The sequence below is a fragment of the Camelina sativa genome, chromosome 3 (genome assembly GCF_030686135.1).
Source record: "Camelina sativa cultivar CO46 ecotype springtype chromosome 3, ASM3068613v1".
NCBI lineage: Eukaryota > Viridiplantae > Streptophyta > Magnoliopsida > Brassicales > Brassicaceae > Camelina > Camelina sativa.
This window is the reverse complement of record NC_141882.1, coordinates 10,993,448-11,007,804: the sequence shown is the minus strand read 5'-3', so window position 1 is coordinate 11,007,804 and position 14,357 is coordinate 10,993,448. Positions and strand designations below refer to the sequence as shown.

General features: G+C 37.0%; 3 protein-coding genes across 4 annotated transcripts; 2 read left to right on the top strand and 1 right to left on the bottom strand.

Annotated features, from left to right (window-relative positions):
* Positions 1-1,338: 1,338 nt before the first annotated feature.
* Positions 1,339-2,763, top strand: LOC104776712 (transcription factor MYB62). Of its 2 annotated transcripts, none has more exons than XM_087502768.1 (3): positions 1,339-1,653; positions 1,770-1,899; positions 1,999-2,763. In XM_087502768.1, exons 1-3 carry the CDS (start codon positions 1,509-1,511, stop codon positions 2,573-2,575), a joined length of 852 nt encoding a protein of 283 aa, XP_087358894.1. In that variant the 5' UTR covers positions 1,339-1,508; the 3' UTR covers positions 2,576-2,763. The 2 variants fall into 2 exon arrangements, with proteins under 2 accessions (XP_087358894.1, XP_087358888.1); XM_087502762.1 differs by having other exon boundaries at positions 1,382-1,653; positions 1,767-1,899.
* A 2,800-nt stretch (positions 2,764-5,563) lies between these two features.
* On the bottom strand, positions 5,564-11,127 carry LOC104776711 (glutamine--tRNA ligase, cytoplasmic). The gene is made up of 22 exons (XM_010500818.3): positions 10,755-11,127; positions 10,420-10,470; positions 10,239-10,310; positions 10,017-10,116; positions 9,751-9,846; positions 9,549-9,610; positions 9,353-9,460; positions 9,182-9,274; positions 8,751-8,903; positions 8,592-8,647; positions 8,387-8,477; positions 8,214-8,300; positions 7,888-8,085; positions 7,704-7,802; positions 7,395-7,526; positions 7,166-7,302; positions 6,886-7,081; positions 6,695-6,795; positions 6,504-6,609; positions 6,341-6,430; positions 6,128-6,260; positions 5,564-6,036 (listed from the first exon to the last, which is right to left on the bottom strand). The coding sequence occupies exons 1-22, from the start codon at positions 10,884-10,886 to the stop codon at positions 5,942-5,944; spliced, it is 2,388 nt and encodes a 795-aa protein (XP_010499120.1). The 5' UTR covers positions 10,887-11,127; the 3' UTR covers positions 5,564-5,941.
* LOC104776710 (pentatricopeptide repeat-containing protein At1g25360) lies at positions 11,092-14,117 on the top strand. The gene has a single exon (XM_010500817.3). The coding sequence runs from the start codon at positions 11,166-11,168 to the stop codon at positions 13,536-13,538; it is 2,373 nt and encodes a 790-aa protein (XP_010499119.2). The 5' UTR covers positions 11,092-11,165; the 3' UTR covers positions 13,539-14,117.
* The last annotated feature ends 240 nt before the right edge of the window (positions 14,118-14,357 follow it).

Here is a 14,357-nt window from a genome sequence, read left to right as displayed (position 1 = left end):
TGACAGAGACATACAAATGCTACGCCCATAACATTCCTTCGCAAGCAAAATATCCCAGATTCCTGTTTCCGAACACTCCCAACTACCGGCAACAACATATACTGACACATCATCCCCCTGAGACAGTAGAAAATTCTACTACACATCCAAGTTACATTCATAACATCAAAGAGTACTTGTTTATATGCTAACTCTGCTAATTTAGACTACCAATAACACACTCTACAGTAGATTAAACATTCGAATAACCATATACACCATCTAAGACAGAATTAAGTTCCTAAAACAAGAACAGTTGGTGGCTTAGTCATACAATAAGACCATATAAACCCTATAAAACGATATATATTGCCTGCTAGCAATTTTAAGCAACCTATATTGGACGATATATAACGCTAACCCTGAATTTGTATTCCGAAGTATACATGAAGAAAAGAGATACAACTATTACCTCAGCATTCATTTTCTCCTTGTGTAACTCATGTATTCAGTTTCACTCTTAAACACCTTCACCCAAGACAGTAAATTTTTTTTTCCTCTCCAACTCAGATCGAAATATCCACAACAACCTAAACCAACTCTTATATCCGCTGAACAAACTCGCTTTTAAGTAATCCAGGAGTCTCCATAACACATCGCGATTTCTCAGCCACTAAACAATTACCGCACAGTACGCATCGCGTCATAACTGTACGAATTGGGTTTTTAATTTTATGTTTTCGAGTTTTCCTCAAAAATTAGGGATTTCAAGCGGCTCAACTCCCCCCCACATTGCAGGGCTAAAATCGTCTTTTTGGCCACACCAAAAAAACCTGAAACCGAGAGTACGGGCTAGAGTTCCCATTTTCTAATATTTGCCCCAAAAAATGCCTAATTTGATAAATATCCCTATATTTTATAGTTCACCATTTTTATATTTTACTTTTACTATAATAACAGCAAAAAAAAAAAATTCTTGACAAACGATTTAACATGAAAATATATTTGACATTGTATTGTAAGGCTGAGAACACTAACTTTAAACCCATAAAATTCAAGGGTAGATATACTGACCCTCCCTGTCTCAATGACAAATATTTGTAGTATTAATTTATGTATTTAAAATCGTTCAAATGAAAATGATTGTGTTGGAAAACATAGAATAAAATAAAAATAAAAAATAAAAATAAAAGATACCATGTTAATGTTTAACAATTCCAAATGCGCCAAAGGTACTACAGCAATCTAGTGGGTGAATTATAATCATTATTTAAAAATAATAATAATATTTGTAGTTTAACTTGGGTGTGTGCATATCTATGATCTGTGTTATAAAAGAAAGTACGAACATTATCCAATATCACGAGTCTATAAATTCCCTAACACCATTGAATTCACTTTCACTTCTCAAGACTCAAATCACAAAAGTCTCTCTCTTTTTCTCTTTTATCTCTCCCCCCACCCCATATCTCTCTCTACCCACAACAAACCTTAAAAATTGAAATATTTAATTAAAAAGGGAAACAAATATGTCAAATATAATGAGGTGTAGTGGAAATGAAGAGGGTGCAGAGCAGAGGAAAGGACCTTGGACACTTGAGGAAGACACTCTTCTCACCAATTACATTTCCCATAACGGTGAAGGCCGATGGAACCTGCTCGCTAAATCTTCTGGTAATATTCTTTTCTTTTACGTTTTCATGCTTTACAACAAAATACAACTTGGTGAAAAGTGTGTTTAATTTGAACTTTTAATTTCTTATCAACAAAAAAAAAAAAAAAAAAAGCAGGGCTAAAGAGAACAGGAAAAAGTTGTAGATTACGATGGTTGAATTACCTTAAACCCGACATAAAGCGTGGGAATCTCACTCCTAAAGAACAACTCTTAATCCTCGAGCTCCACTCTAAATGGGGTAATAGGTACGTTAATTACTTTAATATGTACTTAATTTGCTCTCTTTAGCTTTATATATACTTCTTTTAATAATCTTACGTGTAAGTTGTAACATGTTTACTTAGGTGGTCGAAAATTGCGAAGTATTTACCCGGAAGAACTGACAACGATATAAAAAACTATTGGAGAACAAGAGTTCAGAAACAAGCACGCCAGCTCAACATCGATTCCAATAGCCACAAGTTCTTGGAAGTTGTCCGTAGCTTTTGGGTTCCAAGATTGATCCACAAAATGAATGATAACTCAAACACCAACACTAAAGCTACTCCTCCTGATTTACTTGGACCGGTTTTACAAGACAACAATTTCTCTCCTGATTATTCCAACATGGATTTTTCCACTTCTATGTCGGTAGATCTCAAGAAAATTTCACAAGTCATGGAGTCGTCTGATATTGAAACCACATGTTCATTGTACTTGGACGGATCACGAGGGAGTAGTAGTCAATGTGTGAGTGAAGATTACAGCTCCTTCCCTTGCCTAGAGGAGGAGTACATGGTGGCCACTATGGGCAATTCAGACATTTTAGCATTGCAAGATTGTCACGTGGCTGATTCTACGTACGAGGATGATGTGACACAAGATCCAATGTGGAACATGGATGACATTTGGCAGTTTAAGGAGTACGCACACTTTAATTAGGTCGTAGAGCCCACACATTCTGGTGTATGTTCTTTACAAGCTAGATACAACTTAGAGGGGTTTATATATGCCTCTCTTAGCTATATTTTATTTGTTTTGGATTGATATTATGTGTTCGTATATTCTAAATTGATATTATGTGTTCGCATATTCTGAATTGATATAATGGAAATAAAGTTAAACACTAATTTTATACGTAAGTAACGTAAAATAAATTGTTCAAGAAATTTACATTTGACTAATTAATAATCTAATATGAGAAAGTGGCAACTCAAAGAATAGTATCGTCTCCCCCTTAAAAAATCATAATCTTTGAATATTATAAATTGTTCTCAATTTTGTTAGTTTGGATCTGCTGAAGGAGACCAAATCTAATCTCTCTTCTACATATGTGAAAGAATCCAAAATCAAGGGATTCATATATACACGATGTTAAATCCAAGATAGTCAAGGTTCTAGAAAACGATTGATGGGTGTATCTCTTTAGAAAATTAGACGTGTGCTTGTTAAGTAAGTCAATGTTCGTTTGGCATTATTATATGATTAGTTCGTTTAATAGAATATTCTACGATTAATCTTGTGGTCTAATTGTTTAGCTCAACATTTTTTTCCGACAACAATTGAATCTAAAATGATATATAAAACTTATAATCCTTTGCTACGTACTTCTAGTAACCACGTAAAATAAAGTATTATATACTGAAACTAAAGACAATCGTAACTCTGTTATATTTTCTCCTCGTCTACTTTTGTATGCCTCGACCAAAAAACAAGAGAAGTTAATTAGGTTTAGTTTAGTAACTCCATATTGACCTTCTGTAACTCCATATATTGTTTACCTTAAAATTAAATATTAAAAAAACATTATACTAGAAGTTAGTAACTAATAAAGCGTTCAATTTACTTATATATATACGTACACATTTGGAAGTCATTTCATGGGAGCTTTCGAGTGATTTGGACCCAACGGGCGGCCACGGCATTATAAAGTTGCAATAAACTTTTTAATCATTTTAGAGGTCAAGAAGACAAGAGTACATATATACATAATAGATTTACTAAAAAAAAAAAATTTGGAGATGAAAGTCTTTGCATGCTTTGTCTCCTCATCTCCAATAATTCAAGTTTATCTATGGATCACATTTGTGTATCAGATTAAATAGAAGATAAAGCTACCTAGAAAAGAAAATAATCGGAATTTGGAACCATATACATGCATGGAGAATGGGGTCATTTTTCTATAAATCTAAATCTTGTTTTTTTTTTCTTTTTCTCTTTAACAATAAACCTATTCTTGTGAACCATATCTTCTATTATGATTAACTAGAAAATTGCATTTTAGTTATATTTTTTTCTTGTCTTCGGCAACCTCCTTAGATCAAGAACGACTAAGCTACCTCTCTCTATAATTTATCTTTTACGTGTACCACAGGGACAAAAGTGAGAAAATCGGTTAAGGGTCGTTTAATTTGTCAATCGGTTTACACGTGTATCGATTGTATATCATCTTCACCCCTTGTATAAGTCTAGTACAAAATGACGACCGGTTATTCCGGGCAACCCAACAAAAATGGAAATTTGAGAAATTAATTGGCCATAAACTGTTAGATGGTCAAATTATATAAGTTGTTCAATAATGTTGTTGGAGAGTCGTATGTTCTTTTTTTATTGGTAGGTATTATTGGAATAGTAACCAGTCAAATTTATTGACCAACGAATGACGTTGTAATTATCAACATGCATGCACAAACACCTGACTCAAATGTGGTTCAAGAAACAGTAAAGTTTTGGCACAAATCACTCAGTCACACCTCCAGTAAAACCCATAATCACCGAACCGTGGACTTCAATATACTCCAGCTATCATTTTTTAAATCGGACGTACACATGTGTTTTTTTTTTTATTATAGAACACATGATTTCAGAAAAAGAAAAAAGAAAAAAAAGAAGTAAATAAACAAGACTTGTTAGTTTCATCTCGGAAAGTAAAAAAGGTAAAATAACAAGACTTGTTATTTTCAAAAGTAAATAAACCTTGCAGGTCATGAGTAAAAAACGTTTTACACATGCTTTTTATAAGAGAAAGTTAGTTTTTACACATGCTTTTTTTATTAAGATTTTGATTTGGTGTGGTAATGATTGTTGGCATATAATCCAAGTCTCACATTTCAAGATAAAACTATTATTAAAATATAAAGGGTTAGGGCCAATCTACTAATTGTCAATTGGTTTTTAGTTGGAACCCCAAGATAAACTCAAATTTAACATGGTATCAGAGCCCAAAGTTAAAATTCTAGTGGACCTAAAAAAGTGGATACGAATATGCCTCTTGTTAATCCGAATAATGGGCCAAAAAAGGGGTTTATTATCGGTCCAAGTGGGATCGGTTCGGGATGGAGGTATCATCTCGAAGAGGCGTGTTAATATTCCACATGTGGTCCTTGGTTTGAAAGGGAGATTGTTGGGATATAATCCAAGTCCCGCATGTGAAGTTTGATAAAACTATCATTAAAATATAAAAGGTTAGGCCAATCTACTAATTGCCAATTGGATTTTAGTTGGAAGCCCAAATAAACCCAAATTTAACAATGGTTTCTCCATTCTCTTCGGTAAACATATCCAATAGTAAATAAAACAAAGCTTAAATCAAACATAAAAACAAAGCTTCACTAGTATTCGTGTACGTATGTGTATCTTCACAATCACATATTGTAGACAGACATAGTCCATGCTGGAATTGGCGTCTTTCAGCAAAACAATTGTCCAACACATTCGATATACCAAAAGAAAAAAAAAATGGATGAAACATTCTAATCGACTGTATAGTGTATCCATCCTAAAGTTTTATCACTAACGTATCGTCCTTATCGTAAAAGCACCTATTCCTTAATCCCTAATATTCATCTTCTTCCTTTACAACTTTTTGATTCTTTGTGTATTATTATTATTATTATTATTATTATTCAAAAAGCAGTTAAAAATGTGCTTTCCATAGGAATGAATTCACTAGTCTGGTGAAGAGGATAACGAACTGAAATGATGTGTGGGATATTGAGTAGCAATGCACGTTGAAACTGGTCACAATCCCATCAAAGCAGTGCTTTTTTCGATTTTCAGTACAATTCATAAACACGCTAATAATAAAATTCCATCTGGCACACTAGTTTGACATCTGTAATCTGAAGATAATATCTTTCAAAAGATAACAACATGGAATTGTATTGTTTTTGACCATTCAAGAAGAAGAAAAAAACTAACTGTTGCACAATGTGCGTGTCAAACCAAACCATTTCATGTACTGTTTTGTTATAAAACGCCTTTTTGGGGGAGTTTTGACCAACACAGCGTTAATATGGGTGGAGTATTTTACTTTCCACCTTTACCGTAGCTGTCCCTGAGTGTGACTGTCCGGTTAAACACAAGCTTTCCTGGCTCAGAGTCCTTGTCCACCGCATAATAACCTAATGCATCACAAGTTGTGGTTAAAAATCTCTATCGTGTCTCTTCATCTAGAATTGCAAGCACTTCCTATAATTTTGAAACTGAAAATACCTAGCCTCTCGAATTGGAATGTGTCCCCGACCGCAGCATCTTTAAGGGTTGACACAGCATAGGCACCAGAAACTACCACTTTGGAGTTCGGGTTAATGTCAGTGAGCCAATCGTCATTTAGTTCAGCAGGGTTCTGTTATTATTAGATACAATTCAGCTTTAGGGAACAATCTTTGTAACTATAAAAAGCTAGAGAACAATATTATATTATACCTCGGAGTTGAAGAGTTTCTCAAATAATCGGACTTCAACCTTTAAGGGCTCTTTTCCTGGGGAAGATTCACCTACCCATTGTAGAACCCCCTACAGATCAAAAGTAACCGTTAGGAAGAGCCACAAAATTGCAGAAATTATAAAGATGGCTAAAGAAAAGAACCTTTGGCTTTGACTTTTTCTCAGGGTCATATTCCGCATGAATCTCACAAACTGTTTCATTGTCATCAGCAAAGACAACATTGGTGCACTTAATTGGGAAAGCGTATCTGCAAACAGCAGGAAGCACATTTAGTCACAAATGAATCATATCCAAAAAAAAGTAATACTGAAGCATAGCATCCCTTTCTATACCTTAGCAATACAGATTTACCAGGGGCAAACCCATAATAATCTTTTGAATCCTTCATTCGGAAGTCAGATTGGTCAATGTATATAACTCTGGAGAACGGAACCTAGATCAACAACCAAAGAAAACAAGATCAAGAAAACAGAAAGATGTTCCATTGTGTGTAGAAATCTAGTCTATGTGTAACAGAGTTTACCTTGTAGAATGCTGAGGGATCATCGTTCTGAGCATCAGGCCATCTCTTGGCATCAAGCTCCATAACCTTGTCTGATTCCAAATTGGTGATGACAACCTTAAGAGGATTAAGCACCACCATGGTGCGAGGAGCTGTTTTATTCAACTCCTCTCTAATCTGATGCTCAAGACGACTCACATGTATCATGCTACCATCACTTAAACATAGAACAATAGAGCAAATTTAACAAAGATAATTGACATAAGCCAAGCAGTATCAAGTAAATTAAGATATAGCAAACCTTCTGGTAATTCCATTTCCTCGTACAAATGCATTAATCGCAGTTGAAGTCACACCTCTCCGCCTCAAACCAGCAAGTGTCAAAAGACGTGGATCATCCCAACCATCTACATACTTGTTTGTCACGATATAATTCAACTGCAGCAGAGAAAAAAAATGATACAAGCAGCATGAATCTCAGCATAAAAATACATTACGTTGTTCACAGGCAAGTTGAGTATTTTACGAACCTTACGCTTGGACATTACAGTGTTTGTGACATTCAACCGTGAATATTCCCATACATATGGCATGTAGAGATCCAGGGAATGCAATAGCCAGTAGTATGAAGCACGCCGGGTCTCAAATTCAAGAGTACAGAGCTACAATTATGCAGATAAAAAACGGTCAAAACCACAAAGATAGTTTTAAGAACAGCAGATGCTTTGGATACAGAAGGGATTTTCAAAACTGAAAGTAAAATAGTGGGTCACAAAATGCAGCCGTCAATGATACAAATTCATGCTGCAAATAGCCGAAAGACCGAGAAAGGGACATACCGAATGCGTTATATTCTCAAGAGAATCAACGGTGCAGTGGGCATAATCATAGCTCGGATAGATACACCATTTGTCACCAGCCTTAGGATGAGGTGCGAACTGCAAAGCATATAAACAAGTTAGACAGCAAAAGACGGGAGAGAGCCTCTTATATCTAACCAGAGATGATTTTAGTTTCACTTGCCTTTATTCGATAAGCAATAAGGTCATACATATTAAAATTGTCACTCTGCATATCTTGCTTCATTCTTAGTGTTGCCTTCCCCTCCTCAATCATTCCTCGTCTCATTTCGTCAAAAAGTTTTAGAGATTCTTCAACAGGCCTGTCCCTCCAGGGGCTGTTCATTTTCTTCTCTCTGTACTCTTTTATCTCCTCGCCAGTCTGAAAATATGAAAACAATTTGACAGGATAAGTTTAATGTGTGGAATTGTTGCACTACTAGAGCAAAATAATCGCAATTAATTGGGAAAGCAACAGGAATCCATTTAACAGAGTTTAAATTGTTTGACCTGATGATCAACATAAGCATGACCTCTCCGAATCAACTCCACTGCCAAATCATACAGTTCTTGGAAATAATCACTGGTGTATGTAATCTAGAAACAGTGGTGAATGTCAGACGAATGTAAACACAATAATTAATAATAACAATAAGCTATCAGTGCAAAATACTTGACAATACCTTGAAGGGTTCCCAACCCATCCACTTCACAATTTCTTCAATGTGATTAATATACTCTTCCTTCTCTGCCTCAGGATTTGTATCATCATACCTGAAAATCAGATTTACAAGGAATTCTAAACATTGTCCTTACAGAAGAAACAAGAATTGTTATAGAAAAGTAAAGATGTAAGAAACTAAAGTAAACGCAAAGAAGAACTTTTACCTTAGATAACAGCAGCCCCCTCGCTCCTTTGCAAGGCCAAAATCAACAAACATAGCCTGAAAGTACAAGCAACGGGAATGAACATAAAACCGTAGCCCATACCAATTATACTCTATCATGCAAGATAAACAAAAAACCTCATATCATGTATAATTTTACCTTGGCATGTCCAATATGTAGATAACCATTTGGTTCAGGGGGAAAACGAGTATAAACTTTTCCCCCAGTCACCTTGAGATGTTTGTCAAGAACTTTTTTTGAATTGCTACATCTGAGCACAGAGCCACCACTGAAAAACACTTCTGTATGAACCTGAGAAGATAAATAAGCATATGTTACGTAAACATATGCTAGCTACATATTCACCCATGAAAAGAATGATAATTTAAGGTCAAACATGTTATAAGAAGTTTGTTCCAGATCACCACAAAGAAAGGCAAGCAATACACGTCATACGTATCCTAGTATTGCATCACTGAATCAACCTCCGGATGTATGATTATCAATGGAAGACGTTTCAGATGTGTAGAACGTGAAACTGAAAATCCAGTAGAATAAATGAGCATAAATAAGCTAAAAGCGGATGTTACCATAAAATTTTGCTCTGGCTGAGGGAATACAGAATAGGGATTAAGCTCCTCTTCAGATGGCTCTGGGGTAGCCTCCACAACAGCTTTCTTTTCCTACAGATAAGCCACAATGAAGAATTAAAATCACAATATACACAACAGAAAACACATTCAAATGAAACCTACAATCACCTCGTTTTTGGCAGGCTTCTCCTTCTTCTCCTTCTTTTTTGTAGGTTTTTCATTATCAGCAGCGGTTTTCTCACCAAGCAATTCATACATCTTATCATCTATAAGTTTCTATAGCAGACACATAAGAGTGGATAAGAAAACTACAATATCGTTTGTGGCTTCAAGAGAAGTCAGGGTGCTGAAAAAGTTAACGCACCTTTACAATCTTAGGATCCGCCCACGGCAAACATTTCCGGACATGCCCAAATAATTCACCCACTACATAACATACATACATCATTCAACAAAGAAACAGAATAAGCTGGTTATGTGAAAAATTATATAGAATCAGAGCAACGATAGATATGCCTAAAATGAACCTAATGCCTTAGACAGTGAGGTGTAGAGCAATTACTAACCATTAGTTCGGTAGCGCTGCTCCAATATTGTTTTCTTATTCTCTTCAAAGATTTCCTTAACTGCTTTCTCAATATCTTCAGGGGAAACTTCAATCCCTGTTCCAAAGCGACAATAAAGATCTCATCCCAAATCCATGGAAAGACACAGAAAATTGTAACCTCAAAGCATTGGATTAATAAAGAAAAAAATCAGAAACCCTACACACATTGGCATTAAAGAAAAAAATCTAATCAATGTTCATAACAGCAAACAGAAAAGTTCTTACCAACACCACATGCCTCCTCAAATTCATTTAGCTTGAAGTCTTCAGGGCCGGTATTGGCAAAAAAAGCAAATGCAGCTTCCAACTGGGCTGGAGTTTTAATCTGCAGATTCATCAATCAGAGAAAATTAAAACAAGCGTCCGCTAGTTTCCCATTAACAAAAGAGGCCCTAACCCAAGAAAGGAAAGCTCTGGCAGATAAAATTCAAGGAGCCATATACTAACCTTAGAGGTAACAATGTACTTGAGCAATGTAGGACGATGGACAAGAGCATTTGTAGGGTACTTAGTAGCAACCTATTGTTACACATAAATCCAAGGAAAATAGCAACCTACTGTTACAACCTATAAGCATCGACAAAAAAAATCTCAAGGCCATTTAGGTTCAATTAGAAATATATCTCACCGAGTACAATAGATTCCCTGTAGTTCGATCGCACCCATCAGTGACAGCAGCCTTGTACACAAAAGACAAGCGTCAAGAAAAAATTGTCTCAATCATCCAATTGAGTAGGCAACAGATCAAATTATCAACAAAATCATACATGCAACGGAGTAAAAATCATCAATCAAAACATTACGAATTGTGATTACATACAAAATTTGGATTTAGTCAACAAATTGACAGAATTCAAAACTTTCGCAAACGATAATGAAAACTCAATCCTTCCAATTTCATCAAATACAATAAGAACTGACAACGAACACAACGAAGGAGGAGGAGAAGAAGAGAGGACACACCTCGTATATAACGGCGGTGAGATTGGCGGTGACTTTGTTGTTATTAATGGTATTGCGCGCTGTTCGCTCGTCCAAACCAATGCTGAGGAAGAGCTCGAGAGATTTCTCGGAATTATCGTCTTTGAGAACCATGGTGCCGAAACTGACAAAATTAACAGAAATGAGATATGATGAAAGACCTCTTTAGGGTTTAATGGTGTGCGTGTGGGGGAGGGAGGTGACGATGATTACTTTGACGGTTTTACATTTAACCAGATGTAACCAAATTAATGGACATACTGTACATCTAAACCAGATCGAATTTAATCGGTTCTTTGGGTTTACTTTAACCGAAGCTGGCTTAATATAATAAAAAGGAGATAAATTTTGGTACAGTTTGGAAAAAAATCGAACCGAACCATAAAATATGAAATGCAACCGAATCCAGACCTTGTTCGAGCCATCGCCAACAGCTACGCCGCGAGTCTCCGCCTATGTTTGCCGATCAGACGAACGTCTTTGCAACTCGCTCGAGCCGTTCACGCCAATATCATTACTTTCGGGTTCCAGCCACGTGCCCATATACTCAACCGTTTGATCGATGTTTACTGTAAATCATCAGAGCTTCGTTACGCACGCCAACTGTTCGACGAAATCTCTGAACCAGATAAAATCGCTAGCACCACCATGGTTTCCGGATATTGTGCTTCAGGTGACATCACTCTCGCTCGTGGGGTGTTCGAGGAAACTCCTGTGAGTATGCGAGATACTGTGATGTACAATGCGATGATCACTGGCTTCTCTCATAACAATGATGGCTACTCTGCTGTTAACCTGTTTTGTAAGATGAAGCACGAAGGATTCAAACCCGATAACTTCACTTTCGCGAGTGTTCTCGCTGCTTTAGCGCTAGTTGTCGAAGAGGAGAAGCAATGTCTGCAATTTCATGCTGCAGCTTTGAAGTCTGGTGCTGGTTCTATCACCTCGGTTTCGAACGCTCTGGTGTCTGTGTATTCGAAATGCGCTTCTTCGCCGTCTCTGTTACATTCGGCTAGAAAAGTGTTTGATGAGATTCCTGAGAAAGATGAGAGGTCATGGACGACTATGATTACTGGTTATGTAAAAAATGGTTGTTTTGATTTAGGGAAAGAGTTGCTTGAAGTGATGGACGAGAATATGAAGGTGGTTGCTTATAATGCTATGATTTCTGGTTATGTTAACCGCGGGTTGTATCAGGAGGCGTTGGAGATGGTTAGAAGTATGGTTTCATCAGGAATTGAGCTTGACGAGTTTACGTATCCTAGTGTTATAAGGGCTTGTGCTACTGCTGGATTGCTTCAGCTGGGAAAGCAAGTTCATGCTTATGTGTTAAGAAGGGAGGATTTCTCGTTTCATTTTGACAATTCGTTAGTTTCGTTGTACTATAAATGCGGTAAATTTGATGAGGCAAGAGCCATTTTTGAGAAAATGCCGGCAAAAGACTTGGTTTCTTGGAACGCTTTGTTATCAGGGTATGTTAGTTCTGGGAACATAGGTGAGGCGAAGTTGATTTTTAAAGAGATGAAAGAGAAGAATATCTTGACCTGGATGATAATGATATCAGGGTTAGCTGAAAACGGGTTTGGAGAAGAAGGTTTGAAGTTGTTTACTTGTATGAAGAGAGAAGGTTTCGAGCCTTGTGATTACGCGTTTTCTGGGGCGATCAAATCATGTGCGGTGCTGGGAGCGTATTGCAATGGGCAACAGTTCCATGCTCAGTTGGTTAAAATAGGGTTTGACTCAAGCCTATCTGCTGGAAATGCTCTCATTACAATGTATGCGAAATGTGGGGTTGTGGAGGAAGCTCGACAGGTGTTTCGAATTATGCCTTGTTTGGATTCGGTTTCTTGGAATGCTTTGATTGCTGCACTGGGACAGCATGGACATGGTTCTGAAGCAGTAGATGTATATGAGGAGATGTTGAAGGAAGGGATAAGACCTGATCGGATTACGTTGCTTACAGTTTTGACAGCGTGTAGTCACGCGGGTTTGGTAGAACAGGGACGGAAGTATTTTGATTCGATGGAAACTATTTACTGTATACCTCCTGGTGCAGATCATTATGCAAGACTGATAGATTTGCTCTGCCGATCTGGGAAATTCTCTGATGCGGAAAGTGTAATAAAATCATTACCTTTTGAACCTAGTGCAGAAATCTGGGAAGCTCTTCTGTCTGGTTGCAGAGTCCATGGAAACATGGAACTAGGGATCATCGCTGCAGACAAACTCTTTGATCTCATACCAGAACATGATGGGACCTACATGCTCTTATCTAACATGTATGCAGCTACTGGCAAGTGGGAGGAAGCGGCAAGGGTGCGTAAACTAATGCGGGATCGAGGGGTAAAAAAGGAAGTGGCTTGTAGTTGGATTGAAGTGGAGACGCAAGTGCATACGTTTTTGGTGGATGATACATCGCATCCAGAGGCAGAAGCTGTTTATAACTATCTTCAAGAGTTGGGTAAAGAGATGAGGAGGCTCGGGTTTGTACCAGACACGAGCTTTGTGTTGCACGACATAGAGTCTGATGGTCACAAGGAAGATATGTTGACTACTCATAGTGAGAAGATTGCGGTTGCGTTTGGGCTAATGAAACTTCCTCCGGGAACAACCATTAGGGTTTTCAAGAACTTAAGGACCTGTGGAGACTGTCATAATTTCTTCAGGTTCTTGTCGTGGGTGGTGCAGCGAGACATAATCTTAAGAGACAGGAAGAGGTTTCATCATTTCCGAAATGGCGACTGTTCTTGTAAAAACTTCTGGTAGGCGAGGCTTTTGGCAATTCATTCTTACATTTTTTAGCAAGGAGAAAGCAGTAGTTAAGAAAGAAAAGAGACTCAAGGAGCTGATCTTGAATCTGAGTCAGATGTTCAAAGAAGACATTCCATAACACATGCCATATTCATTGTTTTTGCATATTGCTGCATCTCCCCTAACAAAACCCTAAACCAAAATAATAACTTGCTTCCGAAGAAAGCCAATCCCCCTCACAGTACCCAAAACATTCTCCTAAACATCCACTTATACTCGGAAGACCATCTTCGCTCTCAATGTTAGTTCCATATTATTCGTTTATTCAATTTTAACCAAAAAGAGACGAACAGATTCAGTGAATAAAGGTTCAGGTTCAGCTTAGTCCTGTCTTGAAGGCTTGAAGCGCTATTCTGCCATGGATCACTCCGTGTCCTTAAGCTGAGCAAGAAGCAAAAGAGAATTGAAGGTATTTTTCATTTGAACTTTCAGCTTGACTGATAAATGTTACCGTAGAAAGTAGAGTACATTTTGAATTTTTTAAACGAAAGTGTGACGAATACAAATATAATTGGTTATATTAAAATACCAAAAGAACCAACATAAAGCCCACAATTCTTAACATATATGATCTGAGTTTCAAATTGCACATTATCTCTTCTCTCAGATTATTACAAAGTTGAAGTAACTATGTCTATAGTCTATAGTTTAGCCATAGAATATTCATAGAGGTATAGAGCAAAGTCAACCACAATTAAAAGAGTCTAGTTAAGCACGGCAGTTCTTGTTAAACCAACCAAACCGGAAGAAGTGAACCAGCGGAAGAATGAGTCA

Coding starts and splice junctions, on each gene's coding strand:
- LOC104776711 (XM_010500818.3), bottom strand. CDS start 10,886: ATGGTTCTCAAAGACGATAATTCCGAGAAATCTCTCGAGCTCTTCCTC. Junction 9,461..9,548: donor CGGATCCTAAGATTGTAAAG/GTGCGTTAACTT, acceptor TGTCTGCTATAG/AAACTTATAGATGATAAGAT. Junction 8,086..8,213: donor ATGCTTATGTTGATCATCAG/GTCAAACAATTT, acceptor TCATATTTTCAG/ACTGGCGAGGAGATAAAAGA.
- LOC104776712 (XM_087502762.1), top strand. CDS start 1,509: ATGTCAAATATAATGAGGTGTAGTGGAAATGAAGAGGGTGCAGAGCAG. Junction 1,654..1,766: donor CCTGCTCGCTAAATCTTCTG/GTAATATTCTTT, acceptor AAAAAAAAAAAG/CAGGGCTAAAGAGAACAGGA. Junction 1,900..1,998: donor CACTCTAAATGGGGTAATAG/GTACGTTAATTA, acceptor ATGTTTACTTAG/GTGGTCGAAAATTGCGAAGT.
- LOC104776710 (XM_010500817.3), top strand. CDS start 11,166: ATGCAACCGAATCCAGACCTTGTTCGAGCCATCGCCAACAGCTACGCC.